The sequence below is a fragment of the Trichosurus vulpecula genome, chromosome 3 (assembly GCF_011100635.1).
Source record: "Trichosurus vulpecula isolate mTriVul1 chromosome 3, mTriVul1.pri, whole genome shotgun sequence".
Classification (NCBI taxonomy): domain Eukaryota; kingdom Metazoa; phylum Chordata; class Mammalia; order Diprotodontia; family Phalangeridae; genus Trichosurus; species Trichosurus vulpecula.
The window spans coordinates 439,119,099-439,142,673 of NC_050575.1; the positions used below are offsets into that span (position 1 = coordinate 439,119,099).

General features: G+C 40.3%; 1 protein-coding gene across 1 annotated transcript in view; it reads left to right on the forward strand.

The window, feature by feature from the left end:
• CTNNA2 (catenin alpha 2) overlaps window positions 1-23,575 on the forward strand; it is a 165,694-nt gene that overhangs the window by 70,786 nt on the left and 71,333 nt on the right. Inside the window, exon 5 of the mRNA XM_036751104.1 lies at window positions 8,825-8,938. Coding sequence (XP_036606999.1) covers window positions 8,825-8,938 — 114 coding nt within the window. The remainder of the gene's footprint in view (window positions 1-8,824; window positions 8,939-23,575) is intronic.

The window sequence follows — 23,575 nt, forward strand, 5'->3', positions numbered from 1 at the left end:
GTTCCTTACCGCTACTTCCTTTAAGATCATTTTCAGCTTTAATGTCATATGACTTTATAATCCCTATCATCTTCAGGTCTTTTTCTGAGCCTGTCCAACTTTCTTGTGCTTTTCCTAACTTGTGAGTAAGAATGCCCACTGTGGCTAACTCAAAAAAAGCAACAGTGTGAGTAAGCTACAATTTACCATGCAATTAGTTAACTGCATATGCATACAGCTATTTGTGAGGACTGTTTGGGTGGACTTGCTATGTGTGTGGGAGTCTATGTTTAAAACATAAAGAACTGAGGATTCTCAGAGTTGGAAGAGACCTTGGAAGCCATTTAGTTTAACTTCTGCCTGAAAAAAGCATCCCTTTTACCTCAAAATGGACAAGTCATCATCTCCTTTAAGCCTTTGCTTAAAGGATTTTATTGAGGAGGAACTCAGCCCCTCATGAGGTAGGCCATTCTGCTTTCAAATAGCAAGCACTATTGAGAATTTTTCCCCCAAATTATGTGCATTTTTGCATCTCCATGGAAGGTAGGAAGAGATACTTTCACCAAAAGATCTGTCATTTTTTTTTTTTAGTTCACTGAAAAGCAAGCAGTGGATGTTAAAAAGGCAAAAAGAGGTGGGCCCTATATCTTTCTCCTTCGGCATGAGTAACTCCATGTCAGTGTAAAATTAAGAATTATGTCCTCCCACTCTGTGCCTGTGATTCCCTCCTTTCCCAATCCCCTTCTAACCATTGAGTAAAACTCAGCTGCTAGGCTTTCCCCCTTCCAAGGCCAACTACAGATTAATAAGCCTCTGCATCATCTCCAAGACCTATACTCATGGCCTTCTATTTTTTTAATTATTCTTATATATGAATATGAGAGTGTGTGTGTGTGTGTGTGTGTGTGTGTGTGTGTGTGTAGGAAATTGTTGTAGAGCTCATATGGCTCACAGAAAAAAAGCAATCAGTAACTAATGTCCCCCTCCCTTTGCCTTGCACTAGCTACAACACAAACAATGATGACGACCACAATAATTATGACAAAAACAACAAAATCTATCTGATTTGTATGGCTAGTTTTTCTACTGAGATTCTTTTACCATGACCATCTCACATCGGACCGCCTGGGTTCCAAACTCCCACTCAAGGAGCATTTGTTGAGTTCCTGCTATGTGAGGGACACTGCACTGTCCAAGGTGCTTACGGATGAAAGATAGAACACCAAGCCTCCCTCCCCTCCATTTCTGACTATAATGCTTACTACCTCTGTCAACCTTGGTCATGCCATTTCCTTCCTGTGGAACATGAGGCACCTGGATCAGATATCTCTCAAGTCCTTCCCAGATCTAAATCGATAAGGTAGACAGGTGTTAGAGTAGAGTGAGAGAGAGAGAGCTAATCCTGGAATCTGAATTTGAATCCTGCCTCAGACTCTTACTAGCTGTATGATCCTGGGCATCTCCCTTAGCTTCTCTCAGCCTCAGTTTTCTTATCTGTAACATCGGGACAGTAAGAACACTTGCCTTCCGGGGTGCTGTGAGCATTGAATGGAGTAACATGAAAGCCTTGCAAACCTCACATCGCTATAGGAATGCTAGCTCTTATCATAAAGTACGGGATGAATTCAGGTGATGGAATATTTTCCAAGCATTTTCTCGTTACATCTTCACATGCAATCTTGCATATCAAGCAATACTATGACACCCCATTTTGCAGATAAAGAAACTGAGCCTCGCAGATGGAAAGCCATTTGTCCAAAGTTAGACACTTAGCTGTAAGGGCCAAAACTCCAAATTGAACCCGAGTTTTCTGGCTCCAAGTGCGGGCTCATTCCACTCCACAGGGTGCTGAGTTATCAACATCCCTGATTCTTCTGTTGTTAAGTGAATTGTTTTTCTCTCTCAAGACGTAAAGATGAAAAGTGCTTCTAATCTCGTCATTGCATCTGTCAGCAGAATTTCCCAACTAGCTGTAATTGTGCCTGGGAACATCAGAAAACAGTGGGGAATGAGCAGAGATGATTGTCTGGGTCCACAATGGAAGCACAATCTCTTTTTTGAACCAGATTTCCCCCACACACTCCCACCCTCTTCCCTTGTACTTTCATTTAGTAAAGTAAAAGAACAAAATCCCCCTTTTCTCCTCTTTCTTTTAATATCCCCATATCAGGAAAATACAGATTGTTAGACAATTGAATTTGGTAGAGAAAGAAAAAGGGTTTCAAGACTTGGAAAGTTCTCATAGTATTAATGGAGAAGACCACCTTTCATACCTCTATGATGAAGCATAGGTTCTTCAGCTTCAAAGGGCCTTTAAGATCATCTAAGATCCTTTTATATATGAGGGGAAAGGTTCGGGAGAAGGATATGGCCTGGGTCACATAAGTAGAACTGGGATCTGACCTCAAGACCTCCTTCTGTACCATGGCAACTGGGTGTTGTAATGGCTAGATGCTGCTCTTGGAGTCAGGAGGCCTGGGTTCAAATCCTGCCTCACTAGATGCATAACCCTGGGCAAGTGTCCTAATATTCTTTGTGCCTCAGTTTCCCCATCTTCAAAATGAGGGAGTTGAAATTGATATTCTCTTAACTGCTCCTAGCTCCAAATCTATGCTCATAACCTATATGTCATCCCATGTATTAGGCTTCCTCCTAAGAATATCATGGTCTCATTAATAGAGCTGTGACTCAGAATTATGGTACCTTGGTGGGAATCAATAGAGATGCAGGAGAGGCAGAAAGGGTCATAACCACCATCAAAGTTCCTTGTCATTTCATTTTAATGCAGAGTCTTCAGGGCCTTACTGTGCAGGCAATCCATCACTGTCAGGTATAAACGCACCGGCATGATTATCAAGCACCCTGGGGCCAATGAGTGATGTCAGCAGGACCCTGGAGAGGTGACAGCTCAGACTATCAGGGTGAGAGATTCACTTCCTTCTTTCAGGAAAGCCGGTTCCTGTAGGAAATGCCCTTCCTCCTCACACCGTTTCAATGTCTCTCATGGTTCTGCATCAGCCCTTGCCCCCACCGTGCCACACAGCCCCAAGCACTCCCTCCAGGCCCACCTCCATTCTTGGCCACCCGAGAGAAAGCCCTGGTGGTGACATGCCAGCTGTGGCTCGGCTTATTAGCATCTAAACCTGAATCATTGCCATAGGGGCAGAAAACAAGAGATGGAGGAGCATTCTGTACCTGTGTGAGCTGGGGACTGAGACTAACTCATTGGGTGCACTGCAGATCTTTTCCGCTGCCGAGAGAAGCAACCATGTGTGCCCAAAGGAACTCTGTGAACACCCACTAGGTTTCAATATTCATGACCACAGTGCAGTGGGCCTCTAAGTGTTGATCTTCCTATTTCCCTGTCCTCCTGACTCCATCCTAGAGCAGGCCCTCATTACCAAGCCTAGCCTGGACTACTGGAACATCTTCCTAATAACAGAATGCTCAAATGGCGTTTTCTAAGAATGTTTTTAAACAAACATCTCTTTTAATCCTCACAATAACTCTGGGATGTAGATACTATTATTAACCCCACTTGCAGCTAGGTCAATGTTGGATAGATTGCTGCACCTGGAAGCAGGAAACCTCTAGCTCAAATCCGGCCTCAGACCCTCACAAGCTGTGTGACCATGGGCAAGTCATTTAACTCATTGTGCCTTGGTTTCCTTAACTATAAATTAAGGATAGTAATAGCACTTACATTGAAGGTTGTAAAAATTAAAGGAGATATTATTTGTAAAGTGCTTGGCACAGTTCCTGGCACATAGTAGGTGTTATGGAAATACTTATACCCTCCCTTCTCCTTTTATAATTGGGGAAACTGAGGGAGATGGCTAATTAATCTTTCCAGCATCACACAGGGAGTAAGCAGTTGAAGTCATATTTAGTAATTGTGATCACAATGATAGTAATAGCTAACATTTATGTAGACTCACTATGTGCCAGCTACTGCGCCAAGCGCTTCACATTTATTATCTTATTTGATTCTCACAGCAGCCCTTGGAGGCAGATGCTATTTGTGCTTCCATTTTGCAGATGAGGACAATCAGGCAAACAGAGATAAAGTGACTTGTCCCAGGACACACAGTAAGTGCATACCTGAGGCCGGATTCAAAGCCAGATCTTCCTGATTCTGGGCCCAGCACTTCCTCTGCTACACCACCAGCTGCCTCTGCTAGCCTCCCCTGCTCCTGGGCCTGTTGAAATCCTGCCTTTTCTTTCAAGCCTTACTCAAATGCTTCGTCTTGCATGCAGCCTGCTCTCATTACCCAAGCAGATGTGACATTTTACATATTTGTAGTTGCTAGTATTTCCACAGCGCTTTTCAGGTTATAAGGAGGCTAACGTGTTATCTCACTGAAGTCTCTCATTAACCTTATGAGACTCAATACTGCAGATATTACTGCCCCCACTTCTGGATGATGCAACAGAGTCTGAGGGAGGGTAAGTGACTAGAACAGCAAGCGTCAGAGTCAAGATTCAAGCCCAGGACTCCCTGACTCTGGCTTCAGCGCTCTATCTGCTAACACCATGCTTGTTCCCAGAACACTTAGTTGGTTCCTTTCTTATATGCTCCTTCTCTCTGGTTCAAAGCCATTCCACCTGTAAGTGCACAAGGAGAGGCAGGGGGTATCCAAAAGATCCCTGGACTCAGACTCAAGGATCATGGGATTTAGAGCAGGCAGCTACCTTAGGAGCCATCTAGCCTGCCCCACCCCCTTCATTTTACAAATCGAGTGATCAAAGTTTCCAGATGTTAAGGATTTTCTCTAAGATCACACAATTAGTAAATGATATAGCTGATTTTGGAAATCAGGTCATCCCTTTCCACTATAACACACTGCTTCCCTCCCCTAAGTAATTTAATTTGGATCTGACTCTAACAGTCTATCCCTGGGAGCTCAGCGTTTCTGAAACTCTTTCCTCACCAGTGAAAAGGGACAATATTATCCACCTCTCCGGGTTGTGGGGAAAGAGCTATGTAAGTCCCAAAGCTCCACATACATCAGGAGTTACTTCTATTTTGTATTATAGCTAAGTATGTATTTGTCATATGACTCTGTCAGCTTGTTACCTCCATCTGGTAGGAGGCATGCTTCATTTGATCATTGTACCTTCTTTAGTAAGTAGGACTGTGTTCCATATTTATTGTTGTTCAGTTGTTTCAGTCGTGTTGGACTCTTTATGACCCTATGGACACACGGGGTTTTCTTGGGCACAGATACTGTACTGGTTTGTCATTTCCTTCTACAGTGGCAAACAGAAGTTGTGACTTGTCCAAGGCCACACAACTGGAAGTTTCTGGGTCTGATTTTGAACTCGGGTCTTCCTGAGCCCAAGCCCAGCATTCTGTCCACTGTGACACCTAGTTGCCCGTGTTCTACGTCGTAGATGATTAATAAATGTGTATTGAATTTACTTGGACTTCACTTATTCTGGAACTGACTCTCCTATGATGAAAGCATTGAGATCACCTTCAAGTAGCTGCAGCATCTCTCTTTACAGAAGAGCACCCTGGATAGAGCCTTGGTGGATACCAGTGGTTAAGGGACCTATGGTGATATGTTGAAATTTAGTGAAATAAATAAATGAATGATTTATGGTCTAACCAGTCCCAGCAGCTTGGAATAGTAGAAATTACAATACTTTTGAACCATAGAACCTGGGTTCATAATGCCAACTCCTAATATGACCTTAAGTAATATACTTGCTCTCCCTAGGTCTTGGTCTCCTCATCTGGAAACTGAGAAGGTTGGATTAGATTTCCTTTAAGGTTCCCTCCAACTCTAAATCTGGTGATTTTATAACTTGCTTAAAAGAAGGATTTTTATGTCCAGAAAAATTAATTACTACTTGAAATCTCAGATAACCAAGGAGAGGAAATAATATTCTAACAGATGATGGATTTATCCTAGATGACTTTATATATAGCCAATGACTCAACTGTTTTTTTTTTCAGTGAAATTGGTCTTAATCATTTGATTTCATCATAGTTCCCTGAACAATATGGTTCATGGTCTGTATCTTTAGACTGGTTAAATTGCCAAGATGGGGTAAAGTATAGGTTTGGTGATCTTTCATTTAGGCATGACTGCAGTTGGCTATTCCAGGAGCCCAGGCTTTGGTTGAATTACTTGAAAAATGAAGATTTTAACACAGAAAGCCAAAGACCAATATGATTATTTGGAGGAATTATCCTCTTCATAAATCTGGAGCTTAGAGATCTTTTCATACAATGACAATGAGAAGCTTGGATAATTTGCAGTACCCATTAAGGCCAGAGGGGCAACTAGGTGGTGCAGTGAATAGAGTAATGAGCCTGGAGTCAGGAAGACTCATATTCCTTAGTTCAAATCTGGCCTCAGACACTTACTAACTGTGTGACCCTGGGCAAGTTACTTAACCCTATTTGCCTCAGTTCCTCATCTGTAAAATGAGCTGGAGAAGGAAATGGCAAATCACTCTAGTGTCCTTGCCAAGAAAACCCCAAGTAGCATCATGAAGAGCCAGACAATACTGAAAATGACTGAACCATCTGTGTCCCCACCTCATTAGCCTCGATGCTTCCTTCTTCCATTCCCCTCCATCCTTGAAGCACAGAATCTTAGAAATGGAAAAGACCTCAGAGCTAGTCCAACTCAACTTCTTCCCAATCTATGTATTGCATATGAGATGCTGTCGACAGAGAGTCATCTGAAAGCAATTCAGAATTGCCACCCCTTCCTCTAAGTGCCCATTCTCTTCTTCCACTCTGCTTTCAAAACAAGATCTCAGTGCCTCCATTCACAGTAAGATGTAAATAACAGACAGTAATTCTTAACATCACCAAGAGCAATTTGCATGTTATCTGGGATTGTTGGATTCTGAGGAAATTAATTTGAATCCTACCTATACCACTTGGTACCTCTGTGACCTTGGGCCAGGCACTTTACTTCTCAGCCTCAGTTTCTTCATCTGCAAAATGAAAAGGTTGAATTTTGTGACATCTATGGTCCCTTCTAGCTGTCCTTCAATGACCTTAAAGCCAGCATGGTGCTTTGGATAGAGATCTGGCCCCTAAAGCAGGAGTACCTATTCCTGCCCAGGAGATACATTGGTTATTCAGTACCAGGCAAGTCATTTAACCTCTCAGTTATGTAAAAGATATTCTAAGAATATAGAATATATTCTCTCTACTATTAGAGAGAAAACTTTGACCTGCACTGAGAGAGGAAGTTTCCTTACCTGGGAATTCCTTACACCAATGAAATCTCAGGTCTATTTCCAATCTCTATGACCTTTAAAGGATTGAACCCAAAATGTGGAATTTCAGGAACGTAGCATATAAAAAACCAAAAAAATGGAGACTAAGTATATCGTAAAATTCAAGACCAGCTCATCCTGAAGGTCTCTTATAGCAAGATTCCCCCTTAAAGGGCAACAGCTTCATCACAACCTGGGGCTTATCTGTTCTTTGACCTTAAACTTTGTCTGTTTAATAGCATGGTACATGCCAGACTATACAGACTATACTAGCCAGCATTGGAACCTTCCCTGCTACTTGAAAGACATATTAGTGCAGTAGATAGAATGTTGCACTTGGAGCCAGAAAGAACTAGGTTAGAATGCTATATCTGATACATATTAGTCATGTGACCATGGACAAGTCTCTTAAACTCTAATTCTAAGTGTCCTCTACATCAGGACAAACAGGCATGAGGGAGAACCTTCCTCCGAGAGTTGTTGTAATGCCCAAATGAGATAATGTATATCAAACAACATATAAATTATAATTATGATCATACGTATGGATTTAGGCAATTGTGGCTGTAAGATCACCCTCCTCAAGGAATGAGTGATTTGGAGGTACAATACTGCCCACGTGATACTGGTTAGAATACAATGATGCCCAAGATTCTTTCCAGCTCTGACCCTATGATACTTAACCAGAATGGAGAAAATGATGCTGTGAGGAAGGATCAAAGGAACACAGGAGGCGTATAGTGTAGATGAGGGAAGACTTAGTGGGGAAATGGTGACTGTCCAAATATTTTGTGAGATGCTAGGTGTGGAACAGAAAGGGACCTTAGAAATCATCTAGTTCTCACTTTTTTTTCCTGTAAAGAAAATGATGTCCAGGGAAGTTAAGCGAGTCCAAGATGACACAGGTAGGAAGCCCCCAAAATGGGGCTCGAATCCAGAGCCTTGTTTCTTTCCGCTATAGAAGGGCTGTCATATGGAAGAGGGTTTAGGCATCTTCTGACAGTTCTCTTAGGGCAAGACTAGGAAAAATGGGTAGAAATTACAGGAAAGCTCACTGGAAAGTTTATGAATGAATAATGAAATGCATCATTTAAAAGTGGGATGGGTTGTCTCAGGGCCTAAGAAAATGGTAGTTCCTCTGTCTCTGGAGGTATTGAGGCAAAAGCTGGATGACGGCTTGTTAGACATGTGAATCAAATTCTTTATTCTAGTTTGACTTACACTCGATGGCTTCTAAGATCCCATTTAAATCTGATGGTGGGCTTTCATGTTCTTTGGGTCTGAGCATCACCCAACCATCGCTATTTCTACCTCCATTTTAATTTCAGTTTGGATCTATAGCTTGACCAAAGTATTTAAAAGTCTAACTTACAATAAGCCATGATCAATGACTTCTTTTTTTTTAAGGAAGAGGACATGGGGCAATTCGATTTTGAAATGATTCTATTCAGCCAGTGCTTGCCTCTGCAGCCAGTCCAGTGTGCAGAGAAACAGAAGGTTCCTCTCCTGGGAAGGTATTAAATTCAATAAGACCCTGTGATGTGGGTGGCTGCTGGCATCCTTAATAAGCCTGTCTCACTCTCTTCCTCTCTGTCTGCAGACTCCAGAAGAATTAGAAGATGATTCAGACTTTGAGCAGGAAGATTATGATGTGCGCAGCCGGACCAGTGTACAGACTGAGGATGACCAGCTCATTGCTGGCCAGAGTGCACGGGTAAGTAAAAAGCCCAGACCTTGCCCCCCCACCCCCACGAAGGGCTTCTATGAAAAGTGCTCCATTCTCAACAGCAAGGCATTCTGGAATCTCTGTGGTTGGCACATCAGAGGCACACATTATTTGGGTTTGGGTTTGTTCAATCATTCATTTTTTTTTCCAATTGGGATAAGAAACACTTTCAAACACAGGGAATTAATAAAAGTAAAATAGAATTGTCCAACAATATAATACTTATACTCCTTAAATATTAATGGACTAAACCATCTCAATCTCTAGTTATGGTTAGTAACCCAGGAGCAGGAGCAGAATTAGCACTCTCTCCCACCCCATTGCCATCATCCTTTGGTGCACCCATTGCACCTCGTATTGAATGATAGAGCAGCTTGATTGAATATAATGTAACCCAAATGTGATTGAGTTATAGATGTGCTGAGGCTCTCCTTTGATAACTTGTATTAAAAAGATAATGTTCACATGATGAATGTCTATTTGATTTACTCTCAAAAAAGAAGGTTGCCTGTGATGGCATCTTAATGAGTAATTGCTAATTGATAAATTATAGTGATGGATGGGAGACCAAAAGGTTGGAAACTATTGGTTAGCAGGGCAAGGTGAAACTAGCTGTAATGGCACTGGCTTTAGAGTCAGAGTAGATTCAAAATGTTTCTGATGCTGAATATCTCGGTGACCTTGGACAAGACTCAACATCTCTGGATCTTAGTTTCATTATGGAGTGAGGGGTTAGGCTAGATGGCCTCTGGGGTCTATTCTAGTTTAACATTTATGCTCCTATAAACTCATGGATTTGAAAGTATATAGTTAAGGTAGGATGAATTGAAATTTAGATAGTTGGAATGACTCAGAGAAACTGAGAAAAGACCTGTTGAGCTCAGAAAAGACAGAAAATTCTGGAGATAGAGTCAAGAGATGATGATAAGTTGAGGTTTGTTGGTTAGGAAGGGAAGAATTTTAACAGACTTGAAAGTGGAATGCTCCTGGGCCCAAGATCTAAAGGAATTGCTTCATTACCAATTAAGTTTTTTTTTTACATTTTATTTAAAGTTTTGAGTTCCAAATTCTATCCCTCCGTCTACCCCTCCCTCTCCACAAGATAGTAAGCAATCAGATATCAGTTATACATGTGCAATTATGTGAAATATTGCAGTATTAGTCATTTTGTACAAGAAGAATTGAGTAAAATTTTTTAAAAAAGAAAGTGAAAAACAGCATGCTTCAGTCTGTATTCAAACAGTATCAGTTCTTTCTCTGGAGGCAGACAGTATGTTTCATCATTAGTCCTTGAGATTGTCTTGGATAATTTATTTCTGAGAATAGCTGTCCTTCAATTCTTCATTGAATAATATTGCTGTTCTTGTGTACAATGTTTTCCTTCTTCTGTTCACTTCACTCTCCATCAGTTCATGTAAGTCTTTCCGGGTTTTTCTGAAATCATCCTGCTTGTCATTTTTATACCACAATAATATTCCATTATAACCATGTACCAGAGTCATTTAGCCATTCCCCAGCTGATGGGCATCACTTTAATTTCCAATTCTTAGCCATCACAAAAAGAGTTGCTTTGGATATACATTAATTTTTTACAAATATATCCTTTTCCCCATTTTTCAGCATGTCTTTGGGATATAGACCTACCAGTGTTATTGCTGGCTTCAAAGGTCATGCACAGTTCCATAGCCCTTTGGGGCATAGTTCCAAATTGTTCTCCAGAGTGGTTGGATCAATTCACAACTCCACCTGCAGTGCACTAATGTCCCAGTTTTCACCCATCCACTCTAACATTTATCATTTTTTCTTTTTTGTCATTTTAGCCAATCTGATATGTAAGAGGTGCATTTCTCTAATAAATAGTGATTTAGAACATTTTTTCATATGACTATGGATAGCTTTGAATTCTTCATCTGAAAAGTGCCTGTTCATATCCTTTGACCATTTATCAATTAAGAAATGTCTTGCATTTTTTTTTATTTTGACTCGTTTCTCTATATATGTGAGAAACAAGGCCTTTATCAGAGATACTTTTTGTGAATCCATCCCCCACCCCTACCCCCAGATTTTTGTTTTCCTTATAATTTTGGTTGTGTTGATTTTGTGCAAAAAATTACACGTTTTACTTTTATATAATCAAAATTATCTATTTTACATTTTATAATGCTTCTTTGGTCCTAAAGTCTTCCTTTATACATAAATCTGACAGATAGACTATTTAATGTTCCCTTGATTTGCTTATGGTATAACCCTTTAGGTATAAATCATGTATCCATTTTGACTTTATTTTGGTATATGGTATGAGATGTTCATCTATACCTGGTTTCTGCCATATAGTTTTCCAGCAGTTTTTGTGAAATTATAAGCTTTCTTGTTCCAAAAGCTTGGATCTTTAACTTTATCATATACTAGATTACTATGGACATTTATTATAATGTACTTTTTAGCTAATGTATTCCACTGATCCACCTCTCAATTTTTTACCCAGTACCAATCTCCCTACCCTGCCTATGCCTTTTCAGTGAATGTCCCTTATACTATCCCTTCTCAACTTTACCTCCATATAGAGAATGCTGTTCCTCCTCAGCTCTACTTCCTGAACTAGGTTACCTTGACTTCCTTCAAGTCTCCCTCTCTAAGAGGCCCAAGCTTACTGAAGGCAAGAACTGGTTTTCCCCTTTATTGTACCCTAACACTTAATTGAGTGTCTTAAGAAATGCTTATCGAGTTGACTTGACTACAGTCTGCTACAGTATATGACTCATGTACTGTCAATATGCCATCTAACCAGTTCCCTTCCTACTGGACTCCCAATTCCTGCCATCTAGCTTTTCCATACTTGATCAAAACTACATGTCCTTACCATCACTTCCCATCTGTTCATTCCTATTTGGATCATTTCCACTTATTCTCAATGCTAAACCAACTGTTCTTTACTCTTATAGCCTGTGTTCCTGTGCCCACTGAAAGCCTTCTTGTATTCTGAACAAGCTCCCTCATCCCTAAACTGTTCTCCCAACCCTATTTCTGCCTCATCTGAAGACCCTAAACCCTTACAGCCTTCTCATTGGTGGCCTCTCTTTCACTCTTCTTAATTTACTGAATCTGGATAAGTGATTTCTTTATGCCCAATAACATTTCTCCCTTCCCTTTTAAAAGTACACAGTAACTCAATTCTATGATATCTCTAGCCTTCTACAAACCTTCAGGCCATTCTTCATCCTCATTCATTTTCAGGCTACAAAGTACCTTGAGAGAGCATAACATTTGGAGTCAGAACATCTAGGTTTAAATACTGCTCCTGCTGTTTAATATCCATGTGACCATAGTAAAAATCATGTAACCTGTCAGGATCTCAGTACCCACATTTGTAAAAAGACAAAGTTGGATTAGACAACTGCTGGGTCCCTTCCAACTCTCAGGCTATGCTCATATTATTCTGTGACTCATTCCATGGCCCATAGTCTTCTGCTTTGTTCCAATCAAATCAAATAACATGTGCAAAGTATTTTGCCAACTTTATAGCCCTCTATAAATGCTAGGTAGTATTAGTGTTATCGTTAATATCCCTGATAGTAACCATAATGATAATACAGCAGTAACAATCATCTCTCCCCTCCTCACTATACTGGCTAGCCCTAGACACTGAAACATGCTTTACCTTCAGATCCCATCCAGAAATCCACCTTACCATTCTTAACATCTGCTTGCTGGCGTACACATTCTGACATGAATTTTTAGAGGACACATACCCGAATGACAAATGAAACCACAAACATCCTTCCGAACAAGCCTGTTAGCTAGATAGGATCACAGAATGAGAGCTGGGAAATACTAGAGAGGCCATCTATCCCATAGCCTTAATTTTACACATATGGAAATTTATCTCCACAGAAGTGATTTACCCAAAGTCACACATGTATTAATGAGAGCTCACAGTTCCATAGTATTTTAAAGGATACAAAGCATTTTGTGCGTATTCTCTTAGTGCTAACTACAATCTTCTTAGGTTGTCATTATAATCTATATTCTCAGAATTTTACAGATTAGGAAACTGGGGCTCAGTGAGTTGAAGGAAACTATCCAGGGTCACACAGAAACTGGATTTAAATATAGGTCCTCTGACTCCAAGCTCTAGGATGGCTCTTTTTGGTATATCTTGCTGTCTCTCTATGACAGAAACATAAAAACTAAAAAGTTGATTTAAAGGAGGGCTTTCTTGGGGCTAGAGCTAAATAACAGGAAAACAACCAATCTATTGAGTCAGTCTAGTGGAAACCTTCATTTAAACCAATTGTTTGCTGTCTTAACAAAGAGGCACTTTGGTTAATTCATTCAGAGGACCCAATCAATTCAAGAAAAGGGAAAAAAATAGGGGCTTGCCAAAGGGGCTGTACAAGATTGCACAATACTGACCAAACAAACTGGTGGTTGGATTGACTCATGTGAGCTGTTGTTTGGATGCACTGACCAGTCAATTCTGTGTAGACCCTAATTTAGTTTCCTAAACTTGATCGTTCGAGGAGAAGCAGTGAAATAGTTTTTTTTCAAACATGTTGAGATGATCATTAGGACATTAACATTACATAGCAAAAATAGTACTGGATTGGGAGTCAAGAAAATTGGAATCTTGGCTCTCTTAGTTACCACCTGTATAATAGTGGGCACCTCAATTAACCTCTCTGAACTTTAATTATTTAATCTATAAAATGAAAGTGAAGTGGGTTGGATTAAATTATATCTTCTAGTTCAAAATTTATGATGTTGCCAAGGGGCTTTGCGTAATTCCACTATAAAAACAAATAAATGATGTCCCTGATTGATTGCATGAGGTCCATATTACCCACATCACAAAGCAATTCAATTCAGTTTAATTCAATGGAGTCCAATGCAATGAATGCAATTGTAACAAGCATTTATTAAATATTAACTATATGCCATGCACTAGGCCTGGCACTGAAGACATGGCAAAAATGAAAAGCAAAACAGGACCAGAAAATAAAAATGAACCTTGGTCTTGCCTCACAGAGTGTATATTCCATTATCAATGGCCATGTTTCGCAATCTGATCTAGATACCGGTGGTATTTCATAGTCATTCATAATTTTCTCTTCCTTGAATGGTTTTTAGCTGAATATAATGCCATCAAAAAGGATAGAGGGAGCAGAATTCCAAATTTGCTGAGTTGCTTTGAATAGCTTTGAGGTCCTTCATGTGGTCTGTGTAATTAACTTGCAACAGAAGGGATTTGTTATTGAGTCAGCCTAATTTTAGCCATGCAATTATATCGCGTCAAACCAGAGATGAAGATTGGTACGGTTAAGTTGGAAATAAGAAGGTGCCTTTAATTGCTTAGAGGGACACATGAGCTTCGAGATGGACTCTGTGAGCAGGGAGTTAGATTGACTTGGACAAAATTGTGAAGTTTGTACAATGTGCCCATGGCTTTGACTTTTGTATCGACCTTTCAACTTTTTTGCTTTTACTTCAAAAGCATCATTTCTGTTTCCCATTTCTACCTGACTCCACTCTTAGATGATACTTGATAGTGTTAATACATTGTCCTTCTCAGGGTAAAAAAAAAGTACATTTAAATGGGAAACTCTTCAAGATCACACTTGAGGCAGGTGCCCAAGTCAGAGGATCAGAGGCTTAGAGCTAGAAGGAGTTTTAAAGGTCATGTAGCCCAACCTTGGGCAACTAAGTGGCACAGTAGAGAGAGTGCTGGGTATAGAGTCAAGAAGACTCCTCTTCCTAAGGTCAAATCCGGCCTCAGGCACTCACTAGCTGTGGGATCTTGGACAAGTCCCCTATCCCTGTTTGCTTCAGTTTCCTCATCTGTAAAATGAACTAGAGAAGGAAACAGCAAATCACTCCACTATCTTTGCCAAGAAAATCCCACATGGGCTCACAAAGAGTTGGACCTGACACAACAATAACGATTCGAACCCTGACATTTTAGAAAGAGAGAAACTGAGATAGAGGGGAAGTGACTCGCCTGAGGTCACATAGGTGGCAAAAGGCCAAGTTTGGATTCAAAGCCAGATATTCTGACTCCCAATCCATCACTCCTTCCAATGGACCAGGCTGACTAGAAAATCTCTGAGAAACAAATGAATTATTAATCATAGAAATTTAGGTTGGGGAGGGTCAGCTTTTGCCAGGGCTAGCCATCTTCTCCTTCACTAAAAAAAAAGACTACACAAGTATTTACCATATTTATTTGTAAGCCTGGGATTTGTGAACATTTAGATCAATGATTGATTTATATTAAGCAGGCAAAACCCACCACAACACCACAATAGGCCTTAAATCTAGTCATGCTTCTGAGAAAACTTAGCAACTGTCATAGCCTCTACTAGCCTGTCACAGAGCAGCAGAGGTTCTTCTGTGCACCTGAAGTGCTAGATGTTGGAAAGGACTGCCCACACATTCTTTCCTTCTCTCTCCATATTCTCTCTTTTTTCCCCTTTTTTTCCTTCTTTCTCTCTCTCTCTCTCTCTCTCTCTCTCTCTCTCTGTCTTCCTTATTTTTCCTTCTTCTCTCCTATCTTTGTTTCTTTTCTTTTTCTTTCTTTCCTTCTTTGTTCCTTCCTCCCTTACTTTCTTCCTATCTCCTTTGCTCCTTCCATTCCTTCCTCCCTCCCTCCATTACTTCCTTTCATTGCTTCTTTCCTCCTTTCCTTTCTCCCTTCCTCCTTCCCTCTCTTCCTTTCTTCCTACCTTCCATGCTCTATCCATTTCTCATCCCATCCTTCCCTCCCTCCATTACTTCCTCCCTCCTTCCTTCCCTCACTTTTTCTGCCCTCCTTTTCCTTCCTTCCTTTTTTCTTTCCTTCCTTCCAAAAGTCTTTCTGACTAGGTGACCATGTCCTGCCCAAGCTGATATTTCCAGGCCTAGTCAAGGACCTAATGCCACATTGATCAGTATGAAAATTTTGTGCTATTTTGTTTGCAGCCTGGGACACTTCATTTATCCTTAGGCATTTAGCCTTATCCTTACTCCCAGAGACTCGCCATTTGCCAGCCTCTCTTGGTTGTTCCAGTTCTCAGCAAAATGCCTTCCTCAGTCCTCCCTACTAATAGTGCCTTTACTCAAGTACTACCCTCTAACTGATCCTGCATTTATCTTGTTGGTACAGATTTATTTTTTCTATATATTGCTCTCCCATTGAGTTGCAAATTCCTTGAGGGCAGGGCCTGTTTTTTTTTTCCATCTTTGTTTTCACACTGAACCCCTAGCACAGTGCCTGACACATAGTAGGTGCTTGATGTGATTCAAGTGATTGACCTCAGCGTTCCCCGGTAGCAGTGGTTGCAGGCATGCCCCACCATGCCCACACTTTCACCTGGTTTCTGGCAGTAGACAGTTTGACTATCAAACTCAGAATGATGATGTTCTTTGCTGATGACCTGGCTGGTGCCAGGATTCAATCGGGATTTATTTGTAGTGCCTCTGAACAAAACAGTTCTCTTATAAGCTTGTGTCTTATTCATCCTCCTGAGGAACTCTGTTCCTGCACTGTTTGTTGACAGCTTACCTTTACCCTTGTCACTGGTCCTGGGACATTTTTCTCCTTCATTGTGTTCCAAGAACGTTTGGGTCTTTGACTGAAGCTGGCTGAAGTCTCTGCCTATATAGGAGGGAGAGGGGTTCAAGAGGGGTGTGAAGAGGAGGTAGTAGCTCCAGGTTGGTTTGGGTGTATTTGTGTGTGTGACAGTGTGTCCTAAAGTCTCACATGAATCCAATATTATCATAGAATTTTTTGAGTTGGAAGCAGCAGGATGGAAATAAATGTTTAATGAACAACTTGGAAAAGTACGCACTACATACTTTTAAAGTTTAATTCTCATTATTCATATTTTCTCTATCACTTTCTTAAATCTAGACAGTCAACACAATAATAAATGAAACTATGATTTGTAGCAATTTCTGTTTGCCAAAGTTTACATGCTCACGATGAAATTTTAACAGTTGGCTCTTATGTGCTAGTAGGAACAAGCTTACAGTATACCCCTGGTTCAAAGGGACCTTAACAGGCCTTTTAATTCAATCCATAGCAGAAAAGAGACCCTCCCCCTACAACTTGTCTGACAAGTGGTCATCTAACATTTGCTTAACACCTTCAAAGAGTCCCAGCCTCCTAAGGCAGCCCATCCCACTATGGGATAATTCTAATCTTTAGAATTTTCCCCTCCTTGGCATTAATCCTAAATTGGTATCTCTGCAGCTCCCAGCTTTTGTATCTCTGCCCTCTTGAGCCAAAAGAACAAGTCTAATCCATCTTTCTCATAATAGCCTTTCCAATACTTGAAGAAAGAAGGCAGAGATTCCAGGGGAGATATAGCTCAATACACTGTAAAGAGGCTATTCATTGACAAAAAATATCGGCCTTGAAAAAAAGGGAACTTTTCCTTCTTGAGTCTAGGGTATGTTTCCATGGTGTCTAAAAAGCTCGTTGAAAAGTGAAGTATTCTACTAATAAAATGATTCTCTTTCTTATTAGAGTATGAGGAATTGGACTTTTTTTCTTTACTGACCTAAATGATGCAATAAAACTGATATTTTATAGCCCTTTAAAGTTTACAATTGTTTTCACATATAGGATCTCATCTGAGCCTAATGCCAACCTTGTTTGGCCCATGCAGGGGGTATTATTATGCCCATTTTTCAAATTATAAACTGAGAATTATAGAGTATCCATAACTTGCCCATGGTCACTCAACTGGTAAATATCAGACGTGAGATTTGAACCTAGAGATTCCTGAATCCCAGGTCAGCATTCTGTCCCAGTATGCCATGCTGCCTCCTACTTTATAGTCATGTAGAAATAAGGTGTGTTTCCCTGAACATGGTCAACATGCCTTGACTGTCCTGAAGGTCTTGGCACTTGTCTGTCCTGCTGACTAAGATGTCCACTTCAGTGGCCCTTTGACTTATTTACTTCCTCATTTATTCATCTATCTGTCTATCTATCAATTCATTCATTTAGCTATTTATTTATTTAGCTATTCATTCACTCATTTAGTTATTTATTCATTCATTTATTTAGTTATTTATTTATTTAGACATTTATTCATTCGTTTGTTTGTTCCTTCATTTGTTTATTTAAGGAAGGGAGTGGTGACATTCAGTCTCTTCCCTTATTTTATTAGGCTTGGCTCATAGAGCTGAAAATCATTTTTGACATGATGAGCATTGAAATTCAAAGACTTAAACCTGCAGTTGGGCACTGCAATCCTCATTTACATGTATGTTATTGATAACCAATCAGGATGCAGCCCAAAGTCAAAGAGTGTTTTGATTTGTCAGCAATTCAGGGAGTGCACTTCACTTGTCCTTGGCCCCTGCACTTGAACCCCTGGAGAGAATCAGATAAATTATTTTTAAGGGATCCCCAGAAAGAGAAAATCAAAGATTATACTTAGAAGACATAAAGATGTGTCATTTATCTCTCTTTTTCTCACTGAGAAGCTTAGATGAGGGTTCTTTGTAATAAAGTACATGTATTGTTAAGAGGAAAAAAATATCTCCATTCTTCCCATCTGCCTTCCTTGTGTTCTATAGAACCTGAGAGCTAGAAGGGGCCCCTGGAGATAAGCTAGTCCAGAACCTTCTTTTAGAAATGAGGAAGCTAATTAAAGACAAGAGGAATAAGTGAAATGACTTGTTCCAGGTCACCTAGTGAGTTAGAAGAACAGCTGGGCCAAGAACACAGGACTCTAGACTCCCAGTTCTTTTCACTGTACTACTAAAGACTACTAAAGAGAGAGAGAGACAGCGAGGCAGAGAGAGAGAGATGGAGAGACAGAGAGAGACAGAGAAAGAGAGACAGAGACAGAGAGAAACAGAGAGAGAGAAAGAGACAGAGAGACAGAGAAAGAGAGAGGCCTACATGTAAGGCATGAGGCAGGACACTAATTGGTGAGAATATGGGGATTATTTCTCCAGCTAATCATGAATATTCCATTTTACAAAACAAAGTATAACAAAAAGCAAAAAAAATTATCAGTTTGACAGTGTCCATTCGTGCAAACATGTAGTCAATCAATGAGCAATAAGTAGTGGATACAAGTGCAGACAAGACCCAGACAAGGAAGAAAGCAGTGGCCCTTGGTTTCGGGTCTTTTCTTCCTCAACAGAATTTTGAGAGTTTTAAGGGACCACCTCAGCAGTCTTCTAATTCCACCTAGACCTGAAAAGGAATCCATAATATCTCATACCTGATGAACGGTTGTTTAACCTCTGCCCAGAAGACTTACAATGAGGGAGAAGACCATTCCACTCAGAAATAAATAGCTGTGTTGCAAAAATATTTCTTTTTCTAATTCTTTTTTTTAATACCCCTGACATCAAGCACAAATGTTCATCTTCTCAACTTCTACCCATTGCTATTGGTTGTGCCCTCTGGAGTGAAAGAGAATGAGTTACATCCTTCTTTCATGTGACAGCCTGTCAAATAATTGAAGATAGTTATCACCCTCACACCTCCCCCAGAACACCTTTTCTCTTGGCTAAATACACTCAGCTCCTTCAACTGGTGTTCATATGGCCTGGACATAAGACTCTTCATCATGTTACTTTCCCCATCCTGTATTCTGCTTTTTGTCAGTGCCCTTCCTCAATGTGAGACTGGATCCCAGAACCAACCATAGGAATCCAATTGTGTTCTCACCACAACAGAATACAATGGGACTATGACCTTCCTCTTCCGGGAAGCTGGTTCTCCTTTGTTCACAGCTGTCATTGATTTCTACATTCCTTTAATCTCCCTAATTCACAACACTAATCATAAGAGATTGGTATTTCGATATAGAAAGACTGTCTTGCTGGGAGTACCAAAGAACATAAAACTTGTGATTGTAAGCTGCTATTGCTGCTAGCCCCTGAGAAACACAAAATCCCCATTTGCTGGTGATCTATTTGGATATTATGAATAGGTGGGGACACTCTTAGGCTGCCCCCAGTAATGACCAGAAATGCTGACGAGGTCCATTTTCTTCTGGTCATGAAAAAAAAAAAACTTGACATTCCCATATTCTTTTAGGTCCAGGGAATAAACATTTTGTGTTTTGCTTGATTCGATTGTTGCCTGAATTATTATATATTAATTTTTTTTAGACAGAATGACTTTAATGTGTTAACATTTCAAACTGCTGAGTTACGTTGATAAGCCCTAATTAAAACTCATGTCTTGCATTTTAATTTGATTAAGTTGCAAATTTCCCAGTTTGTGATCAACTGTTTATAGATAACCTTTTTTTATTTCGGTTTTGGGAAAGGTCAATTATGAATTTTTAAAAGGCAAGAGCATTTTAACTATATTCAAGGGGAAAAAACCTACTACTCACTGGAAGTAATATTAATAATAGAACGTGTGATAATACTTGTATCTAAGTCTCACATCATTAAGTATATTATGTGGGTTGAGGACCCCTAGAGTCAAATGGGTTTTGTGTTTCAAAAGTTAGTTTCTCAGGGGATTCATTCATCCTTCAAAGTGATTTCTTGGAGAATGTTGAGCAACATTGGTAATGCCCTTTGTGCTTTTTTGAGTTCATCAGAGAAAAATACGTAGTATATAAAAAGTGCCAGGTGATTCAAGACCCTTGTGGTCCTGGCTGTTCCTGACTCTATTCCTGAACTACCAACTAAAGTCACTAAGTTAGCAACCTGGCAAGTGTGTAATGAGTGCGTTCCCTGAGCCCAACACTATGGATTATGAGAGAAAGGATAATCCTTGCCTGGAAGGGGATTACTGTCTGACTGGGGAGATACAACTCACTGATATGAAAATTATAAAATATCCAATTCAATCCAACAAGCATTTAAGTACCTGCTGTGCAGCAGACACTTGGGATACACCTCCCCTCCTCCCTTCACTCCCTGTGATGCTTTGATGATACAAAAGGGTCAAAGGAAAAACCAACACAAAAAAAGCAAAAGCCTTCAAGGGGTTTACATTCTCCTGGCAGGATACAACATCTAAGGAGAGGAGTTTATGCAGTAGGATCTTAGGAGGAGGGAGAGAGCAATAACAACTAAGGGGGGCAGGCAAAACTTTCTGGAAAAAGATGGTGTGTTCATTGAGCTTTGAAGGAGGAGAAGGTCTGTAATTAAATATTACATCAGGTGATACAGATTATGAGCATTGCCATAGATTAGAGAAGGGCACCAATGGAGTGAGTTTGCCAGCTAACCTTTAAATCATCCTCATGAGGACTATGTTTGAGGTTGTACTCTGAATGATCCCAATGTGAACAGTTATTGCAAAGCCCATGCGGAGGAAGGGGCCTTAGTGAATATTCTAGACCAGGGTTGTCCAAAATGTGGCCCGAGGGACATATGAGAATTGCAGCAAGATTTATGAGGCCTGCCTAAAAGCATAGAAATTTACATAAATGCTTTAGTAAAAGAAGCCAAGCTACCACAGAACTTTCACTAAAATGGCAAATCAAAATATATTGTCTATTGTTTCAATAAAAACCTAAGGTTGGACAGCTCTGTTCTAGACTATGGTGTTAATGAGGCAATATGAGATAGTGGAAATACCTTGGATTTGTATCTAGGTTCTGGTTCTGCTACTTTTTCCCTCTGTGATCTTTGAGCCTCAGTTTCCTCATGTATAAAACAAAGAAGTTATACTAGATGGCCTCTAGACCCCATTCGACCTCTAAATCCATTATCTTATGATCTATAACCCTATGACCTGCCAGGATTAAGGAAAACATTACTTCCTTCTCACCACATGAGAGACAAAAGAGGCAGCCAGTCTTCAGGCTCCAGATCCAATGCTTTCTACTCAGTCCTGTTGCATACACATCTTTGTCCTTCCCAATTCTTTGCATCAGCTATTCCCATCAAAGACAGACTCCGCCACCTGTTACTTCATGGCAAACTCCCTATAGTCCCTAGATCCCCCAGATGGTTGAGTTCTCTCCCTCTTTCGACTACTCTTCCCCAGTGGGGTTTTCTTGGTCCTTCCCACTTCCTTCCTCATTGCCTTTTACTTGAGGTTTCCCCCTATGTCTGGCCTGGAATGTACTCCTCCCCACTGCTTCTTGGATTCTTTGGTTTTCTTCAAAGCATAGCTCAAGTATCACCAAGTATCTTCATGAAACCTTTCCTTATCCACCAGATGCTAGAGCATTCTCTCCCAAAATACCATATACATATACATATATATATATATGTATGTATGTATTCATATGTGTATATGTTGTCTCCCTCATTAGAATACAAAATCATAAATATGGAGCTTGGAAGGGTTCTCAGAGGCAATCCAAACAAATCTCCCCATTTCATGGATGAGAGAACTGAGTCCCAGGAGGAGAATTGAATTGTCCAATGGAGCTGAAAAAGCACCATGGAGGTAATCTAGTCTAACTCCCTCATTTTATAGATGATGAAACTGAGACCAAAGAAGTTTCAGTGACTTACCCAAGGTCACAGATATTAATCATCAGAGACAGGATTTGAGGCCAAGTATCCTAAAGTGGTCTACTGTATCATTCTCCATCTCCCTATGAAGCTTAAACCACTTAAATAATATATGATTCCCACCATTTGACGCCCACCCCCCCACTCAATCATGTCCTTTTGTGGCTCCCTATTTTTTTTAGGAAAAATATAATAAATAAAGATAAACTCCTCTGTTTAGCTTTCAAAGCCTTCAGCACCTGGCCTTAACCTATCCTTTTCCTTTTCTAGCCCTCTTGCTCCCTCCAGCCTCCCTCAGAGATTCAGCAAAGATGGTCTTCCCTCTGTGCCTCACCTGTGAGACTTTACTTCCTGTCTCTGAATCTTTGCAATGGAGCTTCCCTAACCCTCACCATCCTCTCAGAAATGCCCTTTCTTCCTTTAAGACAAAGCTCTAATGCCACTTTTTGTGGGAAGCCTTTCCTAATCCTGTCCTGCTGGTGTCCTCCCTTGTTCCCCTCTAGGTACTGCATACTTAACTTCTTTTTATTTATTATCTTTATATATTTTTTCTATAATACTTCTATGTGTATTTATCTTTCAGGACCCAAGTAGATAGAAGGTGTCAGAAAGATCTGTGTTCAAATCCGGCCTCAGACACTTACTAGCTGTGTGACCCTGGGCAAGTTACTTTACCCTGTTTGCCTCAGTTTCCTCATCTGTAAAATGAACTGGAGAAGGAAATGCAAACAACTCTAGTATCTTTGCCAAGAAAACCCCACATAGGGTCACAAAGAGACAGACATGAGTGAAAATGACTATACAATAAGTCCTTAAATGGGTTAAATGGGAGCTGGACAACAGTACCCCTGATTCCCCACCAAAACATACACGCCACTAAATCTCCCTGTTCTGGGCACTCTTTGTTTGACAAGAAGCTATGAAGTCATGTCGCGGAGGCACTTAGACTTTATTTTTTTTAGCTTGATGCTCTGATATGGATTTAAATTCTCCTATTCAGTGACCGAATACCCTTCTTTCAATGCTTTCCTTCCCCAATCACACTCCAGGCCTGAAGGGGCTGATTCCTTTCATCTGGTATAAGTTTGCCAAGACCAAGTATAAAAATTGTCTTGAATAGGCTCCTTTTAGCAGACATAATCAAAGGAAATGAAGAGCCTTGTTACTGAGAATGTGGACGGCACCTTT